Below are 21,965 nucleotides of genomic sequence, written 5' to 3'. Positions count from 1 at the left end.
TTGGGCTTTCCCTCGATTCCAGAACTTCATCACTCACATGGGACACGCACGAAGGCGTGGATGGAGGCCCTCCATCTACTTCGACCGCGGTGCGTCCCACATCACCCTTGGCTCCCCCGCTTCTTCAGACGTCACACGCATCTGTATCATCGAACGGTGAGGCAGCGGCTGCGCCTTGCGCATCTATGCCATCAACTGTCCAGCGAACTAGCCCGGTTTTACCAGCGACACCGACGATACCGACGACGCCTACGGGATGCCACTATCCCGCCCGGCCACTGCCCCGTCCCCCGACGAGCTCAATCTCCAACTCACCATCGCTCGGTGTGAGACCGATGACGCCCAGCCAGCCGCCGCCCTCTGTCGAGGATAGCAATGCACAGCGTCCTTCTGACCGTGTGCCCTTCGTGGGCGGCGTCACGACCAACTCAGGACCGCCTCATGGGTGGTCAAACTACATGGACCTCGACGTGTTCGTGGCGCGGCTGGGAGTGGGCGAGCAGCCGGATGGCGGGCGAAGTAACAAGGTGAGTGCGGGCCATCATCGCGCCCGTTTTCATCGCGTTTATTCAACCATGGCGTAGGATCTCTTGCAGTTGTCCATTCCTCACACCTGCACCCGTTCCCTCGGCGTCGTCCCCGCTCGCGTCCGTCCGCGAGGTCGAGCGCAGGCGCATCACCAAGGACGAGCGGGAGAAGCTCAAGCTGACCCTGCTGGGCGTCGTCGTGGACGAGTGCGGGATCTGTCTATCCCAGTTTAGGGACGAAGAGCTAGAGGTGCTGGCGACCTTGTGCCAACATTTGTCAGTGTTCACCTGTCTGTGAATGCGTGTGAGCCATGCTCGAGACGGTCATGTCCGGAGCCGGTGCTCTTCCTGCTCCACAGATAGCGGTAAGTGGTCCGCTGCACACAACCCGGCCTCGCTGAACACAGGATCAGGGTTATTTCCATGATATGTATGGCACTGGTGTCGACATCCTCGCAGAACTTGAGTTAGGTCCACGGACCTTCGATGCGTCCGTCGCCGGTTTGGGCGGGTGCCCCTACTCGCCTGGCGATGGGCAACGTCGCTACGGAAGACGTCCTCTGCGCTCTGCAGGGGAGCGAGTACAAGACTCCCGTGAACCTTGGCGCGCTCGCGGCGGTGGGCGGCTCGATCTCGGGCGTGCTCGGTCGGCGGAACGAGAGCTGGGCGGGGAAGGTGATATTGGCGAGGCAGGCGAGGGAGAAGGAGGCGGTGATCGTAAGGAAGAGGAAGAGGGACGGGGTGCAGCAAGGTCAGTGGCGGATGTGGGAATCGATGTTGGTGCACCGAAGGAGGCGAAGATCGTCAAGGAGCAGGAACGAGACGAAGGTGCTGCGGAGAATGTGTAACCATGCATTTGTGAGAGTAATGAACACGACGTTGCGGGTGCAGTCCGCCCACTAGCTATTGAATCATGGCTTCTCATTCATCTATCGGCATCCAAAACCTCTTATGACGTTGTCCGTCAGTAGGCCCATCGGGTCTGAACTTACTTCGGTGAGCAGTTGTGCATGCATCACCGCCGACACTGCGTAAACGCGCGGTATGTAAAGTCCAATCAATTCTTCTTTCGAATACAGCAACATTGGCAGACGTAGAGACAGCAGGATTGTTGGCATCCATACAGTGCGAACGTCGCGTCGAGAATGGGGAGATGGCCAACATCTAGACTGTTGCGGCGGAGAACGTCGGACCTAAGTTTTCTTTATGTGCGCGTCTGCTCTTTGCACAAACTCGGCGGCATATGTAGCACCCGCAACTCGTTGGGCTAGCGATATCGGTTGGGGCGGTAGTCCGTTCTCAATAATTTAATGACTTACTGCTTCAGGGAACCCCCCCCCCCCCCCCCCCCCCCCATATGCGTCTACAAGCGCATCGTCCAAGCCCTTGTCAGCTGCAAGACTTGGAGCTTGGCCTCTTGAGGGCCGTAGTGAGAACGTCGACCGACGACTCGCGCGCGTCCAGAAGCCGGTAAGCTTTCGCTTGACAATAATACCTGTATACCAATGGGCCCACCACACCGAACTGGGTAATCTGCTAGCATATGCCTTTCCGTAGTTCTCGTCAAACGTCACCCTCTCGGCGTCCGTCAAAGCATTCTTCGCATCCTGGCCCTCGCCCTCCATCAAACACACTGCCGCTCGGTTCGCAAGGCAGATGGCCATCACCCGCTTGATGTCTCGAGTCTTCTCGTCTGTCGAATTCTGTGCTATCGCATCCGCGAGAAACTCGTACGCTTCGGAGTAGTGCTTGACGGCAGCGGTACGGTGATGGCCTCGTTACCGAGTTGTTTCCCCTCCTCGGCGCACTTGGTCGCCTTTGCGACACCCTTGGCGTTGAGGTCGTGCACGCTCGAACCAAGTCCTTCCACCTCCTCACTGCGAGAAAGACATGTGAGTTGTTATAAAACAGCAATCCTGACAAAAATACGAACGGTGTTTCTAGACGCCAGCTGAACGGTGCGACATGCGGACTGAGTTTATAAGCTATCATTAGCAAGCTGGGTGCGCATGAGACAAGTGCTTTGTGGCACTCTGCTCTTCAGGCGACCCATATGCTCGTGCCCGTCCACTTCGGCAACTCGACTCTGGATCATACGTCGTTTGTTGCTCAGAAGGGCCGTTACGTCGCATGTGGGATGTATCCAAACCCAACTACGCCGCCGCAAAAGCCCTAGTACGGCGTTCGTTGACCGCGCGGCTTCTACATTATGTTATGTGTGTGCTACTAGAATCTCTGTCTCGCGTTCGAATGAGCTGACAAAATTTGTTACACAATCAGGGACATCAAGGGGATCGACAGTTGGGCGCACCTCAAAGAATGGAGACTGACGATCAATGAAATTCGCACGTTGGCAGAGCAAACTGGAGATCACTACACAGTCGTTCCTGAGGCAGCCAAGGCACAGGCGGCTGCTGATGACGGTCAGGGCAGCAGCGACCCACAGGGTACAGCAGGTAGCTATCCGACCTGGATCTTGAACGGGCAAATGACGGCCCATGACGGCCGTCGATGCGCCACTGCACGGGCACTCATGGCATCGACAGAATGACGATGTCCACTGAGTAGGATGCAAATCGTCCACGGCACCCAAATTTGAGCATCTTCGGGATCTCCTCGAAGACGTTCGACCGCTCGACCTCCTTCGTCGCACCCCACGTCATGCTGGATGAGAACAGATGGGCGCAAACTGCCTGGCTGACGGGGATGGACAGACCGCCAAATTGAAAAAAAGCTACGCGATACGTCAGTTGCCAGCCACGACACGACCATCCGTGATTGACTGGCAAGTATGGATTCCACATTGAGGAAAGCCTGATCAGCGGCTCCTCCCCGGGACAGTCCTGAAGCAGAGTGTAGCCGATGTTGCCGGAGTTGATGAAGACGATGGCCGTCGCCAGCCAAATCTTGAACGAGTGCGTGTAGTAGCCGTCGGCGGGAAGCTCGAAGCCGAGGAGGATGTACTTGATGACACCGATCGTGATCGAATACTACGAGAACATGTACGGCATCATGGGGAACTTGAGGTGCAGCGGTGGGGACGGTCAGAGGAACGAGTGGGTCTCCTTCGCGATCGGATTGAACAACAGCTCGTCGGCGCACGTCGGAGAGTGGCCCGCTCGACACACCCTCCTTGAAGCCGAGTGAGCACGTCGCCATGTCGACGACGAAAAGGAGGGTATTCCTTTTAGCCATGACGTCTAGGCGCATCCGTGTTTTCGATGTGTGACAGCGCTCACTAGGGTACTGTTCGCGTGTTGAGGCCCAGTGCGTCAATTGTGACTTCACACCCCGAAAATAGGTACGAGTCAATATGGGGATTATAGAGGGTCAGCGAGGCCCAGAGCGGCAGGACACCAACGTACGACTCGACCGAGAGGAAGGCATTCGCCGTTCTGCGAGCGACCGCGATTCTGTGCTCGAAGGCGAAGAGCACCCAAAGGGCTGTGGTCCATGGAGAAGATGCGAAGAGTCTTCGCGGGTGGGCCGCGCGGTGCTGCTGCAAGCGGCTGTAGGTCCGCGAAGGCTGTAGTCGAGTGCTTCGGGATGCGTTGCCAGCGAGGGTTACGAGTGGCATTCCGGTACTTACAAAACAGGAGCCGCGCCGAGCTACCCGCTTCAAGACGGCATCGCCGGGCAATAGCTTCAACTTCAAGGCAGTAAATGGAGCGGCTCACGTGTGTTGTCGCGGAGGAAGGAGTCAGGACCAATCTTACATAAGTAAGGACTCAGGCGTGCCCCTTGGGCCCGTCCCTGTGGACCGGCCTTTCTGTAATTCTCAGCGTTCAACGTTTCAACGTCAACGTTCGAACGTGCTACCTATTGAGTTCAATGCGGTCATGTCATCTCATACTTTGCGCCGTGCTTCACTTGTTTTCGCATCAAAACGCTGTTAAAAAGGCGTCGTTCTGGCTGATCACGGCTTTGTCGCTTTAATTTTGCGGCGGGCAGGTCTGGCTTGAACAGGGTGCAGAATGCGTGGAGAGCGGTGGCTCTAGTGAGATCAATGTCCACTACCGCGTTGTGCAGTGCATTGTGGGGATTGTCGCTCACTTCGGTGAGACGGGGTGCGTACTCCCTCTTAACTCATCTGCAGATGGATAAGTTCTAATGTCAGCATGACAGCAAGGACAGAAAGACAGCTAGCTTGATCTTGAGACGTTCATGAAGGCCCGGCTAGTAGACACCAGCCCGCGAGCTCAGTGACTGCAAGGACGGCGTCGGGGGAAGATTTGTTCAAGCAAACATCCCAGTGCAGGGACTACTCTTCCGTTACGACGAGATTCTGGATGACCAGGAAAACGCGTCACATCCCGAACACCCCTTCAACTGATATTCTCATTGGCGCAGACGGGTCAGGTTCACCGTGCGCACATGCATAGCACATCAGCGCGACTGTTCCGATGGTGTTGACTGGACTTTGCACTGACCGCGCTGCTCAGCGGCGACGCCTGCAGACGGGGTGGTCGCGGGGCGTGCTATATCGAGGGTTGGATGGAGATGCTTGGTCTCCGATGCATACCATCAAGGAACGGCAAGTGCTGGAGATGCTCATGCACATCCTTTCCAGTTCGCCGGAAAGTTGAAGGTGAGTAGCTGAGCTGCGGCAAGCAAAGGGGGCCTCACTCACTACCGCATTTAGCATGACGTCTCTAACCCCATATCCCACGGCAGGTTCATCAATCTTGTCGGATATGATACTTATTCTTGTATGTGCACTCAATATGAAGAACGCTGGGCCCAGACCGTGCCCACGGAGGAGATAGCGAGGTATACGAAGGGTGGGAACATGAAGTTCACCAGTCGTTCGAGGTGGGTCGCCTTCACAAGACGTAAGCAGAGCTTAGATTCCAGTTGTCCTCTATCCAGTGCATGGAGCCTCCGACACGTTGGGTACTCAACGTGGTTGATGGTTTGCCGTTCTGTGTGACGGAGCATGTTGCACTCCTGGGTGACTCGGTAGGTTTGAAACTCAACGTCCAATGGACTCAAATATCTAACAGCGATTCGACAGATGCACAGCATGGAACCGCACCTTGGCGAGGGCGCAGGCCAGAGTATCGAGGTAAGTCATGCTGAGGTGGTCACCTTGCCTATGTGTTGAAACAATCGCAGTCATACTCGGACGGCTGCTCAGACACCCACTGTTCGCCATGGAGCGAATTCCGGAGAACCTGCGCATTCACAAGACCATTCGTCTGCCGTACAGCCCCCTCAGCAAAGCCCTCCAGCCCCCACCCGATGAGAGCCCCGACCACCCCGCGCGGGGCCTCCAGCAGCAGAAGGATGTCCAGGCCTCCTACGCCGACGCGCAAGCCATCGTGTGCAGACGCACTCGCCGATGCGTTTGCCGACGCACCCGCCGACGCATCTGCCGACGCACTGCTGTCCCATCTGCTCAATCGTACTCTGCTTGCCCATCTGTCCCCCTTGGTGTACTAACTACCGTTCGACCAGCTGCGCGAGGTCCCCTCCACGAATGCCGGTCTTGCGCATTGCAAGGAACTCCATCTGGACGGTAGGAAATCCCGCCGGAGTGCATGGACTACCACGATTTTACATACGCACCTTGGCAGTGGCTCGTCGACTTGTCTGAGATCAAACAAGAGCAGCACCTTCTGCCGCGCTGGTCCCATGCCTGGCTCACGCAACGATGCATTTCTCCTCAAGGACACCGCCTGGAACCACTACACCTTCCTCGACTCTACCCCAGCCCCAGCTTCAACGCCACCGTCCTCTCAGGGAAGTACTTCGAATCTATCCAGACCTCCACGCTCACTCTGCGTCCGGAGCGGCTCGTCTTCCTCGGCACACCCATGGGCTCCTCGCGCCTGCAGCTGCGCGCGTCCCGCACGCTCGGCCCATCGGCGATGGCGCGCGACGCTGAGGGACGCCATGCATGCATAGCGGGGACTTGGGACTCGTACAGTACGCGCATCTTGACAGGCGGGCCGATGTGCTACTGCGACCGCGAGAAGCTCGATAGTGCTGGCACGAGACTCAGGGTGTACCAAGCGAGGATGAGACGCGCCAGCGGAGAGCTCAGCTGACCAAGGAAAGCGGAGGCGCCGCAGCTTCGAGACGAGTGTCGGTCGTACCGGATATTGGCAGGATGCAGTAAGTCGTGCTCGTGCTCTGCCCCTTACCGGCCCCCGCTGATTCTGGGCGCGATGCAGCGGGGATCCCGCAAACATACCACTTAGGCCAGGAGCGTCGCCACAACATCCTGGTCATCGACCTCCTCGGGCCCTCTCTCGAGTCTGAGGATCTGTTCGACATGTGCGGGAGGAAGTTCTTGATCAAGACGGTCTGCATGGTCCCGCGGCAAATGGTATGGGCGACGCTTTCAGCGGTGGTACTGCGTCTCTCATGCGCCGCCCCAGCCTATCACTACCGTCGAGACAATACACGAGACGAATGTCATCTACCGTGACATCAAGCGCGACAACTTCCCCATCGGCCGGGCACCAAGACTGTTAATGGTATGGCTACGTAGTCTTTGAGGGTCTCCGCCATTCTGAGTACATTACCATTCACGTTGTGGACTTCGGTATCGCTAAGCAGTACCGGGACCCCAAGCCGAAGCAGCACATTCCGTATCGTGAACGGGAGAGTATGAGTAGTACGGCACGGTACATGAGGTTAAGGTATGTCCTTTCACTCCGCTTCCTGACCGGTGCGACCTAAGTTACTATGCGTCTCTGCACAGCAGTCCTGTCGGGACGACCTCGAGTCATGAGGTCATGCTTTCATGTACTTCCTGAGGGGGTCTGCCATGGCAGGGTCTCAAAGCCGCCACCAAACAAGCAGAAGTACGAGAAGATCAGAGGGAAGGTAGACGACACAAATTAAGGAGCTCCGTGGTGGGTTCCCAGGTGCGTCGTATTCGCCTACCACATCGGCCCAGCTAATCGTCTGTCTAGAGGAGTTTGGTATCTATCTCAACTACGTTCGGAAATTGGGCTTGGAGGAAACCCCCGACTACGAGTTCCTGCGTGAGCTCTCTGTAAAGGTAAAAATGACGTAAAGTATGATTGGAACCCGCTTAACAGTACGCGCTTCATTGAGATCCGTTGCACACGTACGCCGACCTCGTGTTTTTGATCAGGTGGGAAAGGGTGGGAAGCCTCACTATAAGCTATCGCTCTCTGGACTGCAATAACCGACTCCCACTTCCTCTTCCTCTTCCAGCCGCCACGGAGAGCTTTGGGCTCAAAGCGAAATGGCTGCCCCGTCCACGCGTCCACGCTTTCTCAGAGAGGCGCGATCCCCTCCCGCAGAACCTGCACCGAGCGCCCCATCGGGGACTCACCGTTCTTTAGGCGTCCGATCTGCAGCTGAACATCCCGCGGCGAATGCAAGTAGCGCTAGTACTGAGGTAGTTGCCCCTCCAGTCCCCATGCCTGCTCCCATCACATCGACCACCTCGATCACTACGAAAGACTGGACGCTCTCTGGATTGCTGGAGAATAGCAACTTTCAGCAGGTTCATCGGGTCTCCATACACGACGAGTTATGGCCCACAAAAGCCGACGAAGCCGAGCGCCAGGGAATACCACTCATCGTTGAGGGTTGGCATACAGACCCGAGATGGTGCGGGGCCTTCGACGCGGACCGGCTCGTAGCAAAAGATGGAGATACTGGTAAGCAACTTATAATCCTATCTGAGTGCCCGCTAGTCGCTCAGTCCGAACATGTATCGTGAAGTGCTCTCGGCGCGTAACGTTCAGAACTACAAAGACATAGACATGACACTCTCCGATTTCGTCGAACACTCCCGTACGACTTCGCGCTTCACGACAGGAGGTGAGTCAACGTCGTTACGCGTCGCCACATATAATGTGAGATTCGCTGGTCTTATATACTGACACGCTTTGATTTAGACCCGCCTCTCTATGCCAAGGATGTCGATTGCCCTCAGGATTGGAGGGACTGGCTTCACTCTGATGTAATCCCGCCAGAACTACAACCAGGTGGATCCAAAGACCTATTGGCACATCTTCCTCATTCTGTGAGTAATATGTCCTCGTCCACTATAGTTGTCTGACTCCGCATACGTTCAGGAACGACTTGAGACTATCATGTGTTATTACGAGATCGGCGGGATCTTCACACCTCTCCATAAAGACCTGTGTGGATCCACGGGACATAATCTCATGTGCCACACAGAGAACGGCAGTTCGTTCTGGTTCATGACCGCCTCCGATGCCGCCCCGGAGGTTGCGAAGTATTTTCAGGAGACGCTGGGGCAAGAGTTGGACTGGGAGAACCATGCTATGACCATCGAGGAGCTGAGGGACGCTCCATTCCCCGTATACGTCGCGGAGCAAAGGCTTGGTGATCTGTTCATTATTCAGCCTAGAAGCTGCCATCAGGTGGTCAACCATGGCGGTCTAACGATGAAGCTGTCGTGGTCGAGAATAACGGTCAAGGGACTGATGACAGCTTTGTTGTATGAATTGCCCAACTATCGGCGGTGAGTGTTCTTCCATGTTGTGGTTGTATGCGTGTTCATTAGACTTTACAGGGTCTGCCGACCAGAGATTTGTCGCACTAAGTCAGTCTTGCACCACTCGCTCCGCCACTACACCGAGGAGCTTGAGTCGGTAGCCCAGGTTTCTCCGTCCGAAGCTCGCAGAATGACCAGAGACACTGCTGTGCTGGACTTACTGGTGTCGCTCTTTGATGGCGTGCTTCGCGAAGAGTATGGCGAACCGGTGGATAGTGTTGACGACGGAGGCGCAGTTCACAACATCCGCTCTCAACCACCGCCAACATCGCCGTCTTCACGCTCCCATACAGCCGACGACCAACCATGTACGTTCGCCTGCGATTTCTGTGGAGCCGATATCTTCCAGAGCTACTTCAAGTGCGACTCGTGTTATCAACATACGCCACACGTCGTTGGGCAACAGGACCCAGGTGGCTGCCTGGTGATATGCCCCACTTGCTACGTCGAGGGGCGCACCTGCAGTTGTACCAACATGGTCCCTACACAACGCTGCAAGACACAAGATCTCATCAACGATCGGAATAGGGCTGTTCGCATCCTCCGACAACTGGGCGCAGGCGAAGATTCGCACACGCTTGTTCTTACACCGAAGTGAGTCCCGTGGCACAGCTACCACTGCAATGTCACTGAGATGATTCCATAGAGAGCTCAAGGAGAGTGACGACGTTTGTGTGTTCCAGGCTGCGTGTGCCCTGCGTGTTCGTCGAGCCGAGTCCTCGTCCTCAAGCAAGGTTCTCCCTCTCTCCTGTACTTCAGTATCTTTACTGACGGGTATACTATACCCACTAGCTGCACGAGATGCGATCGTGTCGCTCCAACATCTCGCCACCGCATCACGTTCTGTACCTATCAACGATATACTGCCCCGGGTGCCACTACTCGAATTGCCTGGCGCATCTCCTGGACATGGGTATGCATGCGTCGGAGGCGTTCCTCGCGATCCACAAGGATTTAGGCAAAACAGATTATAGTCAGTTGCACCAGGCGCATCTCAATGCCAAGACGCACTTCGGCAATGTCAAGCCTGCCTTGATGGGTGTGGAGAAGACCGGCGTATTCGCACCACAAGCAGCGAGGCTTGGTGCGAGACTCGTACTAGCAGCGCAGAGATTCCGGTACTGCAGAGCTGTGAACAGCATGTTCACGAGCCCCGGTTTCTATGATTACGAGGTGCGCAGTCGTCTCCCGACTCGAGTAAGGCAGACGCGAGACATAACACTGTCCCAGGTGTCGTCCAAAGAACCTGTCGATGCTCCAACACATGATTGTGACGCTCCGGAAGCCACAACACGTGAAACTGCTATGGTCAACCGTTCGCAAACTCCAGTCCTGGAGGCTCCACGTGTGCAGTCGCCCGAAGTTACATTCCAGCACTCGCGCGCTCAACTAGAAGAGTTATCGCTCGCGGACGGCGTCATGTCGAGGGGGCAAATGCCTATCGACGATGCTCGATCCGACACGCCTGCAGAGACGTGCAGCCTAGCTGAACCTCCCCAGCGATATAATCGGGCTTATGTTCTTATTCCCGGTGCAGTATCTACTTCAAAGAATACAACGAGGGACGTGGTTGCCACAAGCGAGCAGACATTGAAGCGGAAACGGACGAAGGTGTCCGAGCCTCAGGAAGAGGTGATCTGATGTCATCGTCTCCTGAGATATCTTGTTGACATTGTCCTCCGCCAGGACTTCGTTGACGATGACTGTGCCGGGGGAGCCCTTGTCAGCGTCATGCAGAGTGCATATAATCAGTCACAACGAGTAGGGCCAAACAAGCGTAAACGGGTCACACGACGAGTCGAATCCCCAGATCCTGAATCCGAGGATCCGGTTTCCCGAGGCAGACGTGACGGTCAACGAGGATCTCGAGTTCGGTCAGCACGTCCTCAGCAACACTCTCGTAGAGCTCTTGTCGAGCCAAATCGCGAGACGATGATGTCAGCCTCCAAGAAGGCAAACCGTGAATCCCGACGACCCGAGCCATGTCCCGAGCCAACCATCGGCACAGAATCACAACAACTGACCAATGTGAGGGACAACTCTACTGCGCAATCGTCTAACGCAATCACTACCAACAAGCGTGCGCTTATCCGTGCACCTCGGGGCAAACCTCCCGGGAGGCCTGCCTCTGTTTGCGATGCTTTTCCACAGACGAGCCACGCGCATCAGCCTAATCTCAGGACACGCGCAGGTCGTGATCGCGATCAGACCCACTTGGATAAGGTCGACCCTCTGTCGGAATTACAAGCCCAATTACGGCAGTCCGAGGCCAAGCGAATCAGACTGGAAGAAGACAAGAGCCACATAGAGGACAAATTGGCGGAAACCGTACGCGAGCTCACAACCTCCCGCTCAGACTGTGACACACTGCGCTCAGAATACAACATGCTTCGCTCAGACTGCAACACACTGCGCACAGAATGCGACAAGCTGCGCTCAGAATGCGACAAGGAGAGCCTCAGATACTTGGACTATAGTAAGCTCGTTGAACGCTACCAGTCCATGTCTGAACAGGTCGAGCTAGAGCTCGAGACAGCGCAAGACGCTTTGAAATCGAAGGACCAACAAATTGAGGACCAGAGAAAGGAAATCGAGGATTACAAGGAGGGATTGCAATACCTGGCAGCTGAATTCGAAACTTACTTGTGTTCTCACGGAGGACTGCAACATCCCTCCGCTGTTCCCGACCATAGACAACCCATGGACCATCAGCTTCGACAATTCACAGACCTCATCGGCGAACTCGTAACGAAAGCAACGCAACGACTGCCCATAGGGAGTTTCGGCGAACCCCTGGTTGGAAACCAACATGGGATCAGTGTGATCCAGTCTCAACGAGTATGTCCGTCTATGTCATCGAGTGTGTGTCCTTATAACTGAACCATACTTAGGCTCACGTTGGGCGCAATGAATGGGTCGGTGGACAGCCTGAGGATCCCAGTCAGCCACCCACTGGCATGCGCCAAGGATGGTATGGCACTCCCAACGGACAAGGAGGCCGCGGACCTAGGTTTCCAACTCGTGGCCAGTACCGTGGCAGAGGTACTTACCTGAACACATCCCCAAACCGCCCTCATCTGCGACAGCCACACCCCGCCTCAGGCGATCACACCAAGGAATGGGTTACGAATGCGAACTCACGGGCTACCGACTATGAGGGAGGACAGTCCAGCAGTAGTCGTCGGCTCCACGAGCGTTTGCAGTCCAGCGACAGGGGCCGTCCGGTGTCTCCACCCGTTTCTCTCCCTCCCTGTGGGACCAGTGAACTCCCCTGCCGTCAGTTCACGGCCCCTGCACCCTCGGGATCTGATCACGACGATGGCCGAGAAGGTATGTGTACACTCCCTCATTCGACAATACAGCGCGAATCAATTTTGATATGTAGGATCTGAGTCGCATGGATCTTGGGAAGATACCCATCGCAGGGACGAGAAGGACGACGGCGAGAACTCTGTACACGGCGAGAACTCTGTACACGGCGAGAACTCTGTACAATTATTCTAGTTTTTCAGTCAGAACTTCGACATCGATCTTGAAGTCAAGACTTGACGCAATCTATAGTCGATACATGTATTGAATTGTGGAGGTAGTCATGACGAGCATGAACTGTCAAGAACCAGAATGAACATACTGAGCTAAGTAGTGCGTCGCCAACGCGGAGAGCTTTCGCACACATATTGCGTCTGCATGCCTGTCCACCTGCCCACCTGATACTGACAGGCACTGACCCGCTCACCCGCTTACCCGACCGCTCACCTGCCCAGTCACTCTACCGCATGCTCACCCCAAATGCCTGCCTACATGCCCGACTTTCCTCTCGCTTTTCCGCTCGCCTGCTCGCTCTTCCAGCTCAGGCTACCTGTTCATCTGCCCACTCGCACACCTGTCTATCCATATGCCCTCATGCACACTGGCCTGTCTTCTCGCCCGGCTCCACGTGCAGCCGCCCGAGCTAGACGAGCTTGCCGCGCTTGGTCCTGATCCTGATGAGGTCGACCTTCCTGCGGCTCATCGTGCGCGGGTGCGCCAGAGCCGGGCGTGACGGAGCTGTCCTTCTTCGACGATGTGGGTGTCTTCGTCTGCGAAGGCAGAGTAAGACTGTCGAGATGAGCAAACACGAACTTGAGGCCGTGTCTGTACGGCCTCGCTGGTTTATTGGAAGTCAGATCATCGCTGTCGGCCAAACACCTCTGCATCCTCAGTGGTTGGCCGCGTCTCGGACAAGGTCATCGACGTCAATTTCGGGTCATTGGAACTCACCTGAGCGAGATGGCGACGCAAGCGAGCTTGAAGGGGAGGAGGGACCAGTGGTGGAATGGGAGGAGCAGAGTGAAGGAGAGGAGTCGGCGACGGCGGACACGTCGTACAGTCGTCTTGCTGCTACCATAATGTGCCTACACCCTTCTTTATTCTTCGTGACACCCGCTGGTCAATTTGTGTGCCGAAACGCGTACGCCGCATGCGGCGGCGGACGTCTGTGCAAGCGACCTATGAGCCTGTATCAACACAGCGAGCGCAGAAGAAAAGGCGAGTACTCACTATAAAAGCTGTACTCGGCCATCCGTACGACTCCCCTGAGCTCAACCGTGGTGCTTTTGGGACTCTGTGACATGTCTGTGGCCCGCAGTCGCCTATATACGCTGGCCGCGGCTCAGGATCGCGCCTGTGTGGTGTAGACGTAGCTGCTCAGCACCGCAGCCCTCCGGAAACGTACCAGACCCTCGACAATCCCCCGAGCCCACCCATAACCTTTTCAGGCGTCTTCGATATCTCCTTCGCTCGCTATCGTCCGCGTACGATGGCGGCGAGCGGGAAAACGGCAGTTTTGAGAAGTGCCGGCGATATCATAAGAAAGGTACCGGGCCCTGCGCCTTGACGAGTAGATTCCAACGATAGAGAAACCAAGTGATTTGGGGCAGGCATTAATGTCGACTTATGAACCGCGCACGGCGGGAGGTCGCAGGTCGTCCGAGTCGCCCTGCGCAAAATCACGCGTGTGGCACTAAATAAATATTATAAGCTCTTTTCAATGCCAAACTATACACGTGCCGGTAAATCCAGTAAATCGCCGGGATCCTGCGATCTCGGCTGCCCGACGCTGAGTCAGAGAACATTCAGCTCGCCCGAGGGAATCGCTTTCTGCCGCGACATCGCGCGGAGGAGTCTGCCGCGGGACCCTCGCATCTATCAACTCGAAGGGGCCTGTAAGGCCCTAGATTGCATCGACGTGCTCGCTATAACACCAACGGGCTCAGGAAAGACCGGCTTCTTGCTGATCTACACGCTCGTTGCCCGAGCTATCGCGAAGGACCGCGTGCTGTGTCCCGAAGGCCTCCGTGGTCGCTTCAAGGCAGACCCTCGTATGGCAGCGGCGCGTCCCGCGAAGGTGCTGGAGCACGGCATGGCGAGCATTGTTATGTTGAGGCATTGGTATTGCTGCTTACTTCCACGCAGGAGCCGAAGGTCCATGCCGCCAGGCTCGCCACTGCAGTCATCAACACAGAAGCTATTCCAGCTAATTTCAGAACGATAGTCACTCTCGAACGCGCGCGACATATGATGACTAAGCGCTCCGCGCTTCGGGAGCGGCGCGCACCGTTCTTCTGCACCACTGCAACCTGCGCGAGATCTTCCACACACAGCGACCTGTCCAGGACCAGCCCCTCGCAACGACATACACGACACGATCCCGTGAGCAATCAGGTTGATGCGAACCAATAATTATGCAGAATGTGTCTGGTCAGCCTTGCTCTACAACACCACTGACATTCCAGTGAATCCCATGCCTTGCCAGTCGCGAGCCATGTAGAAAGAGTTCAACTATTCGGACTCTGCGAGAGTCATGGTAGCTCTACACTACTACTGTAAATGGTAGAGAGACAGGTCCATAATTCAGATTTCAGATCATATATCATCTGTTGTGTCTGCTCGCGCAAAATTGACAGGAGACGATGAACGACAGTGGTGCAGAAGAGCGGTGCGCGCCGCCTTCTTGAAGGTTGGAGCGCTTAGTCATCGTCTGTCGCGCGCGTTTGCAAGTGACTATCGTTCTGAAATTAGCTGTCAGGCCGCGAAACAGGGGCGCAGCGACGTCTGGGAGAGGGCGCGTTCGAGCACAGCGATCATTCTGCTATCTCCCGAACAGCTCCCAAACGAGAACTTCCAACGCCTCGTGGACGACAAGGCGTTCGCAGCTCGTATCATGGCGCTCGCTGTCGATGAAGCCCACCTCTTGAATAGCTGGGGCTCGCAGTTCCGACCTTCATTCAAGCATATCGGACACGCCCGCGTGCGGTTCGCGAATACCCCCGTTCCCATTGCCCTCGCTGCGACCATATGTCCCGGCCCGCCGACGAACTCGGCACGCCAGTTCCTGGGCTTGTATGACGGGCGACACCATCTCATTCACCGCTCGAATGCACGCTACGACATCCAATGGCTCTTCCGTACCGCCCAATCCGGGGTTAATGGAACCCGTTGCCCTGGACCTGAGCTCGACTGGACTCTGCAGCCCCTCATCGCGTCATTATCTTCTGCAAGACTAACGCACTTCGCCGCCAAGACGCAACCTACCCTTGCGATGCTTCGACAGACCTTGACGATCGCGCAGATCGCATCCGCTTATACACGTCCTTAGTCCCAGACTGGTACAGACAAAGGACGCTCGAGCTTCTCCGCGACACCTCTGGTTCTGGCCCTCGGGCGACGATTGGCACGGACACTATGGCCTTCGGCATCGACGTGTTAACGACTGACGACGTCGTCTTGTTCGGCCACATCCCTGAAGACCTCAATGTCATGCTGCAGCGCCCCGGGCGCATTCGCGATGGTCGAGGTCGCAACGCACATTCTATCGTGTACCTCCCTCGTAATGCGGCGGAGCAGGCAGAGGCGGCAGTAGCGCACGCGGGGCCAACAAGTGTAGGTATCAAGTCGCAGAAAAACAAGCCGAGAGCAAGCAAGTCTGACGAGACTGGCATTCTCGATCCGCTCGTCGCGCGCGCCATACTGGACATAATGCAAGGTAGACGAAATGAATCCGATATACCAGAATCCTGAAGTCGACGTGCCGCGCACGTGCCGAACATGCGTTGTGAGACCTGCTGTAACGCGCCCGTCTCCCTGCAATTGTAGCGGCTGCTCGCCAGAGCTTGGTGCTGTTGGCAAATGCGCTGCGCCACCGGAGCGACGTGTACAGGGGCAGGGTCGCACCGCTCGCAATTCTGGGGAGATGGTGGTTCCTGCAGCTGGGCCCAATAGCAGGCGCGCGACGAGAATGGATGGTGCGCATGAGTAGGATTATCGAGGGAGGCTTACTGGCGGCAAGGCCCGCCGACGAGGCAGACTGAGACGCGCGGTGGCCAATGGCGAGCACCTTCACCCCAGCGTCCCCTGGCGTGCCCTCACGAAGTAAGGCGCCGCGACGCAGATGGGTGAACGTAGGTAGGAGCAGCGTCCAGCGACCTGCTATTCTAACGGATATTCTGCGTGATTGCGGCGGCGACGATCGGGCTGAGCTTCGCGCCTGGTTGCATTGTGTTGCTGAGCTTATATTGCTGGGCCATCGAGGAGGTCAAGGAGGACGAGCGACGAGTGACAGAGAGTGACAGAGAGACGAATGCGACAATAGAAAAGTACATACCTTGCGACTTCGGCCTTTGCAAAGCTGCCGCTTGGAGTTAGATTTACTGCGGCCTTGGCTGTGGCTGCCTCAATACTCCGAGTACAATAACGATGGCTCCAGATCTAGAGGAGGGGCTGTTAATTGACCTTGTGACTTCGCAGTACTGCTGCCTGCAAACAACGACAAAGAATTCAAAGAAGCGTGAAAAGGGGGCCAATATTTTCGGAGGAGAGCCTTTCCGGCGAGCAAGGGATACATGGGTAGAGGCGGAGCGACTTGAAGCTAGCAGGGCAAAGTACTAAAGACCTGTATTCGGCGCACGTCAGGGAACTCAGAGATGATAGCTAAGAAAATGACTAGTATTGATGCAGCGTACCTCGGACCTCCCCTGCCTCAGCGCAATTCTCGAGATCTGATACCGGGAATTAGACCCTGCCTTTGCGCGCCGCAATCAGCTCGGTTGGAAACGTCTCGTGTACTATAGCCACACTATTACTTAGCCAACTGATTGATTGCGAGATAGAAACTCATACCCTCGAAAAGGGCCATATTGCAGTCCTCCCAAAACAACCTCCAGTATTCGTCTTCGCTGCAGAGCGTTGGCTTGCGCATTCTGCTCAACTTAGTGTGGTTGGCATTGAAGCAGTGGGCGTGTTGCCCCTGCGTACGCTGCCCATTCTTGCGTGCAACGCCCACACTTGAAAACCAGTCAAATGAGTGGAGGAAGCAAAGAAAAAGGAAACGCGCACAAGTGATCCAAGAGGCCAGTTCTCGAGTAAAATCCACAACCAAAAGGGCACGGAAAGTTGTGCCCGTCCTTCTTGATCTGAGCAGAATGTTGCGCGATGCCGTTTCGCCTTACGATATCTCTCTTGATCTTTAGGCGTATCTTTCGAAGCTGCTGCTTCAGGCAGGCCTCGCCCTGCAGGACGAGCGGTTGGGGAGTATCTACAAGACATCATCGCGTAGGTGACGCAAAGATGTCAGCGCAGATGACCTCCAAACGTGATAGCCCAAGGCAAGACCTCACCTGCGGCAGTTTCGCCGCGTGGCGCGCTCTCTTCAGCGTCCTCTTCCGGGGCATCATCGTAAAGGCGGCGCAACGAATGCCACGCATAGAAGATAGTGGTGTTCAGCTGCAGCACGTCTGTGCCCGATGCAGCTAGCCGATAGTCGCGGAATTCTTTGACAAGATTCCTTGTCTTGCAGAGATTACCAATTGAGATGAAGTCGTTTGCAACCTTCATTGCGTCAGTGCGATTGGAAACCTAGTATATGACTTAGTGTAGGAGATCGGCGTTAAGAGGAATCCCATACCTGGTGTGCGCTGCCTGCGGGGATGAAAACGGCTTCTCCGCGCCTCTGGAAAATGGTATATGGGAGCAGACCATATCGGGCCCTAAACCTCTCAATGGCACTTGCATCAAGATAATGCTGAGCAGAATGAACCGGGTCCCCGAGGGTAGGATCATGCTTTATCACCTGATCTGACAGCAAGAACTGCCGCAGCTGCGGTAGATGGCTTGCGTGCCAAATATGCCATACAGCACCACCTTCTGCGCCATCAGCATCCATGGCTGCCCACGTCATAAGATTCACTGCGTCGGCAAGATCGAGATGGAGGCGGGTTGAGCCATTGGCGGCTGACGCATGGGCCACAAACATCTTTGGGCCTGGCAGCAATGAGAGAAATCTGTCGTAGGAGCAATGGCACGCCGCAGCTCAAATTACTCACCTAGATCAGGAGCATTGCCATTAAGCGGGTAATGCGATGCTAGATTGAAGACGCCGTGGATAGCACAAAAATCGTTGAATGGCAGCCCTGCTCTTAGCGCTTCGTCCAGCATCGGGAACTCTGCGCTGAATTTGGCCGAAGGTGGCCAGTCCTGTGGTGCTACTGAGCTCAGGAGATACTAACGAGGAAGATGAGCTGCACCTTGAGCTTCCACACGTTCCCCCCTTTACGCCCCTCAACCAACGACTGGAAGAAATCTGAAACAGTTGACGAGACTTCTCGGGGGCTTGGCGATGGCGCCTCGCAGTCCGTCAATGTTACTTTCTGGGCGCCGTGCTTCTCTATGAATTCGCTGGGGGACCAGTAGCCCTGCAGCTTGTGCTGAGCATCAACAACGACTACAGGGATACCAGCGTTGAAATAATGCTCAAAATCAGCTATTGAGTTGTTTTGCATGGAAAGTCGTGCTTCTTCCCCGGCAGGCAACGCGGTCTCCCCGTAGGGCGCGCTAGTCATATTGGCGTTAGCTCAGAGCATCAGCGAATTTACTAAGAGGCAACCAACCTAAGTCCTTCTGACACCATTTCTTGCATTGATGCCAGCATGTACTCCACTTCAGTGGGCTGAAACCGCGACACCGGTAGTAGCGTATGCGAGTGGACCTAAGATAGACAATCAGCATGGATGTTCTGGCCACCTTGAGAATCCGTTACCTCGGGACTTGGAGGCAGCATTTCTGAACAAGTCATGCAGAGCTCTCGACCGCATTCGACGCAGAGCCATGTTTCCGTGAAAAGTTCGCTTGAACAGTAGTCTGCGGAGATTTAGCTGCTTATAGTGGGAGTGGCAAGGGTAACATACCGCAAGTGACTCTCACTGAGAGTTCTCGTGGGCGGATGATGCAATTTTGGCGAGTCAAATGGGCCGCCTCGCTCTTGAGGAGAGGTAGCAACAAATGAGCGCAGGCGCCCTGGCAACGCGAGGTTGTAAGGTCATTGAGAACATACTCACAGGCCAACAGATCTTACCAGATGCTGTTGTAATCTTTTCCTGTCCAAAGATCCCTGGATCTTCTTGCTGAACGTCGATCTGAAATTGGGCTGCGGCTCCAAGTCAGCAGAGAATTTGAACTGGGGGGCCTCTCCTTCTCCTGGGATGAATCGACAACCTATGATGCCAAGTTATTCAGCATCTAAACCAATGGTAGCCCCAGACATTCACGAGAAAGGTACCCTGACTTGGCGGGAGGAAAGATGTTAGACTACGCCAGGGAGTGGCGCGCTGAAAGGCCTTTCAAACAAGAGTCAAGACCCCAGGCAAAACATGGCATCAGCTGCCACGCATGGCGTGGCATGCTCTAGGCAAAGACACCTACCCTTAAAGCGACAGTCCGAGGAGGGTCTCTTGGATTCCGAGCAAGTGAAGCAAGCTGACAAGGTTTTGAAGGGCCCGGAGTCCCTTGCGCCGCCACGAGCTTTGCAGGCTTTCGTCTGCATGACGGGATATTTAGGCTGTGGTTCCTTCATTGCTGCGGTGCGGAAGAGAGGTGAAGGAAGACGTTGTGTTACAGTCCTGGATGCCCTCTGCCAGGGTAGCGGTGAACACGTCGGCAACAGCCGAGCTTCAGCCACAGAGACGTCACTGCAGACACCAAGCAGAGACAGCGAGTAACGACCACCGACCCGTCGCGCTACATGACATCTCGCTGCTCTCAGCGCAGCCGCGGTGTTTCGTACGCAGAAATCGGCGTAAAAGGAGAAGCATCGCCCGCCGACGCCTGCGAGTGCCTTCTGACAACTTTAATGCTTGTCCACTGCTCCCGAACATTCAACACCTTGACCTCCTCCCGGACTCGCACTCTCCGCCTTTGAAGGCGCATAGCAACGGCCTAAATGGCTCTCTCCGTCCGGACTTGCATTGATGTTCAAAAACTCAGCGGGCCCGCACACCACACCTCCGCATCGCTAGCGGCTTATCAGGCTCCCATGGTCGCCGCCACCGCACAGGTCGCGCGCGGCTGGCCATTCTCAGTGAGGGACAGATGAGTAGCCTACGCGCGAGATCTTAACATAGCGAGATTCTTCGTCGGCGAGGAAGGGGGAATGTTTATCTCCGGCGCATCCGGCTGGTTAGTATAGGTACGCCGTACGTCCTGTTTGTCTGATTTATTGCCCGTCCGCGCCCGCGCATATATTCACTGTTTCCACGGATTATGCCGCTCTCAGTCGCTGTGATGTTTCCCTCGCGTACAGCACATCCCCGAACCGAAATTATGTCGGCTTATAACGAACTTCGTACATTCAGGCTCAATTCTTCCTGGCTCACTCTTCGCCAGCCGAGTTCAACTCCCCGTATGCGGCCATCGAGGACTCAGGAGGTCGCCACCCTCCGCCGCTGCGGCGTCGCGCTCCTCAAGGCATCTACAATCCAGATCCTTTCTTGCGCAGTCTTCTCCGGCTTCTCGCCCTCAGCAGCATACGGAACCGCCCGCATTGGACGTCACACTCTGAATAACACGTCAATCTCGTATTATAGAGCTGAGTGCATCTCTATATGCCTGCGCAGTGATAGGTCAGTGGTTGTCTTGTCGCTGTATGCGCCCAATATCTTTTCTTACGCCGAAATCTCAGCCATGTTGCCATTTGGTTCGTCCCCGCTCCGTTTATGCCCCGCAAATCGGTGGCGCCACACGCTACTCAACGCCATACGTACACGCCCTCCCTCAGCGAACCCGCACAGATCTATGATCTTGTTCGCCCAAAGACTTGCTCTCGCTTACAGCCGGCACAGGGCTTGCGCTGGATCTGTTAAACCTTGTATATCCTCCGTCGACTTCGATTCATTCTTACTGACACTACTCCCTAGTGCCGTAGATATGCATGGTCCGCACTATTACAACAACCGACGCTCAACAGGTGCGTCTACTCACCGTCGTTGCTGGCGTGAGGTGGAACAATGATCCCGCCAACAGTGGCAGTGCATAGCACCCACTGGTACTAGAAATATGAGATCAAGACCGCCTCATATGCGCCTGCGATGGACCTGATTGCAGATGAACGGCGCGAGATCTTGGAATCACTGCTTGATCGCAAGTCGGTGCCACGGCCACGCATACCAGCGTATACTATGGCACGGGAGCACCAGGCGCATTGGCAGCTGCTGACGCCACGTTCGCGGATGTGCGGCAGCAACCTGAGGAGCCGATCCACTGGTGGGAGCAGACGCAGCTAGTGAGGCCCACATAGTGCGAAGATGGTGCAAGGCAGCGACGAAGAAGCGGGTCGTATGGACACGTACCGCGCGCTCTTACGAGTTGCTTTCCAGCAGAGTCCACGCGCAAACCTTGCGTAGGCATCACAGACACCTCATGCATGCCATGAGCATCCCGGAGCATCCGAGTATGAACTACCTTCCTTCCAGAAGACTCGCTATCAGCGGGTATCTGGGTGGAACGAACAGGTAGCAAGAATGGACTTACGTATAGTAGCATCTCCGTGTCGGTTCATAAGCAGAACGAAATCAAGTAAAATATCGATACTCTCGCAAGTGTGCCGATGTTCTGCGTCAAAG

At 55.7% G+C, this 21,965-nt stretch overlaps 7 protein-coding genes across 7 annotated transcripts; 4 read left to right on the top strand and 3 right to left on the bottom strand.

Moving 5' to 3' along the window:
* The first annotated feature begins 428 nt into the window (after positions 1 to 428).
* Positions 429 to 1,455, top strand: B0H18DRAFT_1029908 (uncharacterized protein). Its single transcript, XM_048030006.1, has 3 exons — positions 429 to 527; positions 585 to 892; positions 941 to 1,455. The coding sequence occupies exons 2-3, from the start codon at positions 839 to 841 to the stop codon at positions 1,373 to 1,375; spliced, it is 489 nt and encodes a 162-aa protein (XP_047889176.1). The 5' UTR covers positions 429 to 527; positions 585 to 838; the 3' UTR covers positions 1,376 to 1,455.
* On the top strand, positions 640 to 825 carry B0H18DRAFT_882459 (uncharacterized protein; the record flags this gene model as incomplete). Its single annotated transcript, XM_048040905.1, has 1 exon — positions 640 to 825. A coding segment is annotated over one exon (186 nt), but the record flags the coding sequence as incomplete, so codon positions are not given.
* Positions 1,456 to 2,702: 1,247 nt separating the features above from the next.
* Positions 2,703 to 3,514, bottom strand: B0H18DRAFT_937620 (uncharacterized protein). Its single transcript, XM_048041821.1, has 3 exons — positions 3,311 to 3,514; positions 2,839 to 3,220; positions 2,703 to 2,782 (listed from the first exon to the last, which is right to left on the bottom strand). The coding sequence occupies exons 2-3, from the start codon at positions 3,025 to 3,027 to the stop codon at positions 2,735 to 2,737; spliced, it is 237 nt and encodes a 78-aa protein (XP_047889174.1). The 5' UTR covers positions 3,028 to 3,220; positions 3,311 to 3,514; the 3' UTR covers positions 2,703 to 2,734.
* Positions 3,122 to 3,277, bottom strand: B0H18DRAFT_851125 (uncharacterized protein; the record flags this gene model as incomplete). The annotated part of the gene is made up of 1 exon (XM_048039610.1): positions 3,122 to 3,277. A coding segment is annotated over one exon (156 nt), but the record flags the coding sequence as incomplete, so codon positions are not given.
* A 4,412-nt stretch (positions 3,515 to 7,926) lies between the features above and the next one.
* B0H18DRAFT_882493 (uncharacterized protein) lies at positions 7,927 to 9,130 on the top strand (the record flags this gene model as incomplete). Its single annotated transcript, XM_048040909.1, has 5 exons — positions 7,927 to 8,170; positions 8,235 to 8,353; positions 8,431 to 8,538; positions 8,591 to 9,003; positions 9,055 to 9,130. Coding segments are annotated over 5 exons (960 nt in total), but the record flags the coding sequence as incomplete, so codon positions are not given.
* A 4,935-nt stretch (positions 9,131 to 14,065) lies between these two features.
* B0H18DRAFT_882475 (uncharacterized protein) lies at positions 14,066 to 15,673 on the top strand (the record flags this gene model as incomplete). The annotated part of the gene is made up of 2 exons (XM_048040907.1): positions 14,066 to 14,466; positions 15,076 to 15,673. 2 exons carry the CDS (start codon positions 14,066 to 14,068, stop codon positions 15,671 to 15,673), a joined length of 999 nt encoding a protein of 332 aa, XP_047889172.1.
* Positions 15,674 to 17,769: 2,096 nt separating this feature from the next.
* On the bottom strand, positions 17,770 to 18,800 carry B0H18DRAFT_831699 (uncharacterized protein; the record flags this gene model as incomplete). The annotated part of the gene is made up of 4 exons (XM_048039404.1): positions 17,770 to 17,928; positions 17,978 to 18,333; positions 18,396 to 18,546; positions 18,597 to 18,800. Coding segments are annotated over 4 exons (870 nt in total), but the record flags the coding sequence as incomplete, so codon positions are not given.
* Positions 18,801 to 21,965: the final 3,165 nt, after the last annotated feature.

This window comes from Fomitopsis serialis (assembly GCF_022376445.1).
Source record: "Fomitopsis serialis strain Sig1Antser10 chromosome Unknown B0H18scaffold_84, whole genome shotgun sequence".
Classification (NCBI taxonomy): domain Eukaryota; kingdom Fungi; phylum Basidiomycota; class Agaricomycetes; order Polyporales; family Fomitopsidaceae; genus Fomitopsis; species Fomitopsis serialis.
Note: the sequence above shows the minus strand (reverse complement) of the source record. Positions and strands in the feature narration are given on the sequence as shown.

Excerpts from the sequence above, each read along its gene's own strand:
- B0H18DRAFT_1029908 (XM_048030006.1), top strand. The coding sequence starts at position 839 with ATGCTCGAGACGGTCATGTCCGGAGCCGGTGCTCTTCCTGCTCCACAG. Across the intron at positions 893-940 it reads TTCCTGCTCCACAGATAGCG|GGTTATTTCCATGATATGTA; the intron begins GTAAGTGGTCCG and ends ACACAGGATCAG.
- B0H18DRAFT_937620 (XM_048041821.1), bottom strand. The coding sequence starts at position 3,027 with ATGGGCCGTCATTTGCCCGTTCAAGATCCAGGTCGGATAGCTACCTGC. Across the intron at positions 2,783-2,838 it reads GTCAGTCTCCATTCTTTGAG|CTCATTCGAACGCGAGACAG; the intron begins GTGCGCCCAACT and ends AAATTTTGTCAG.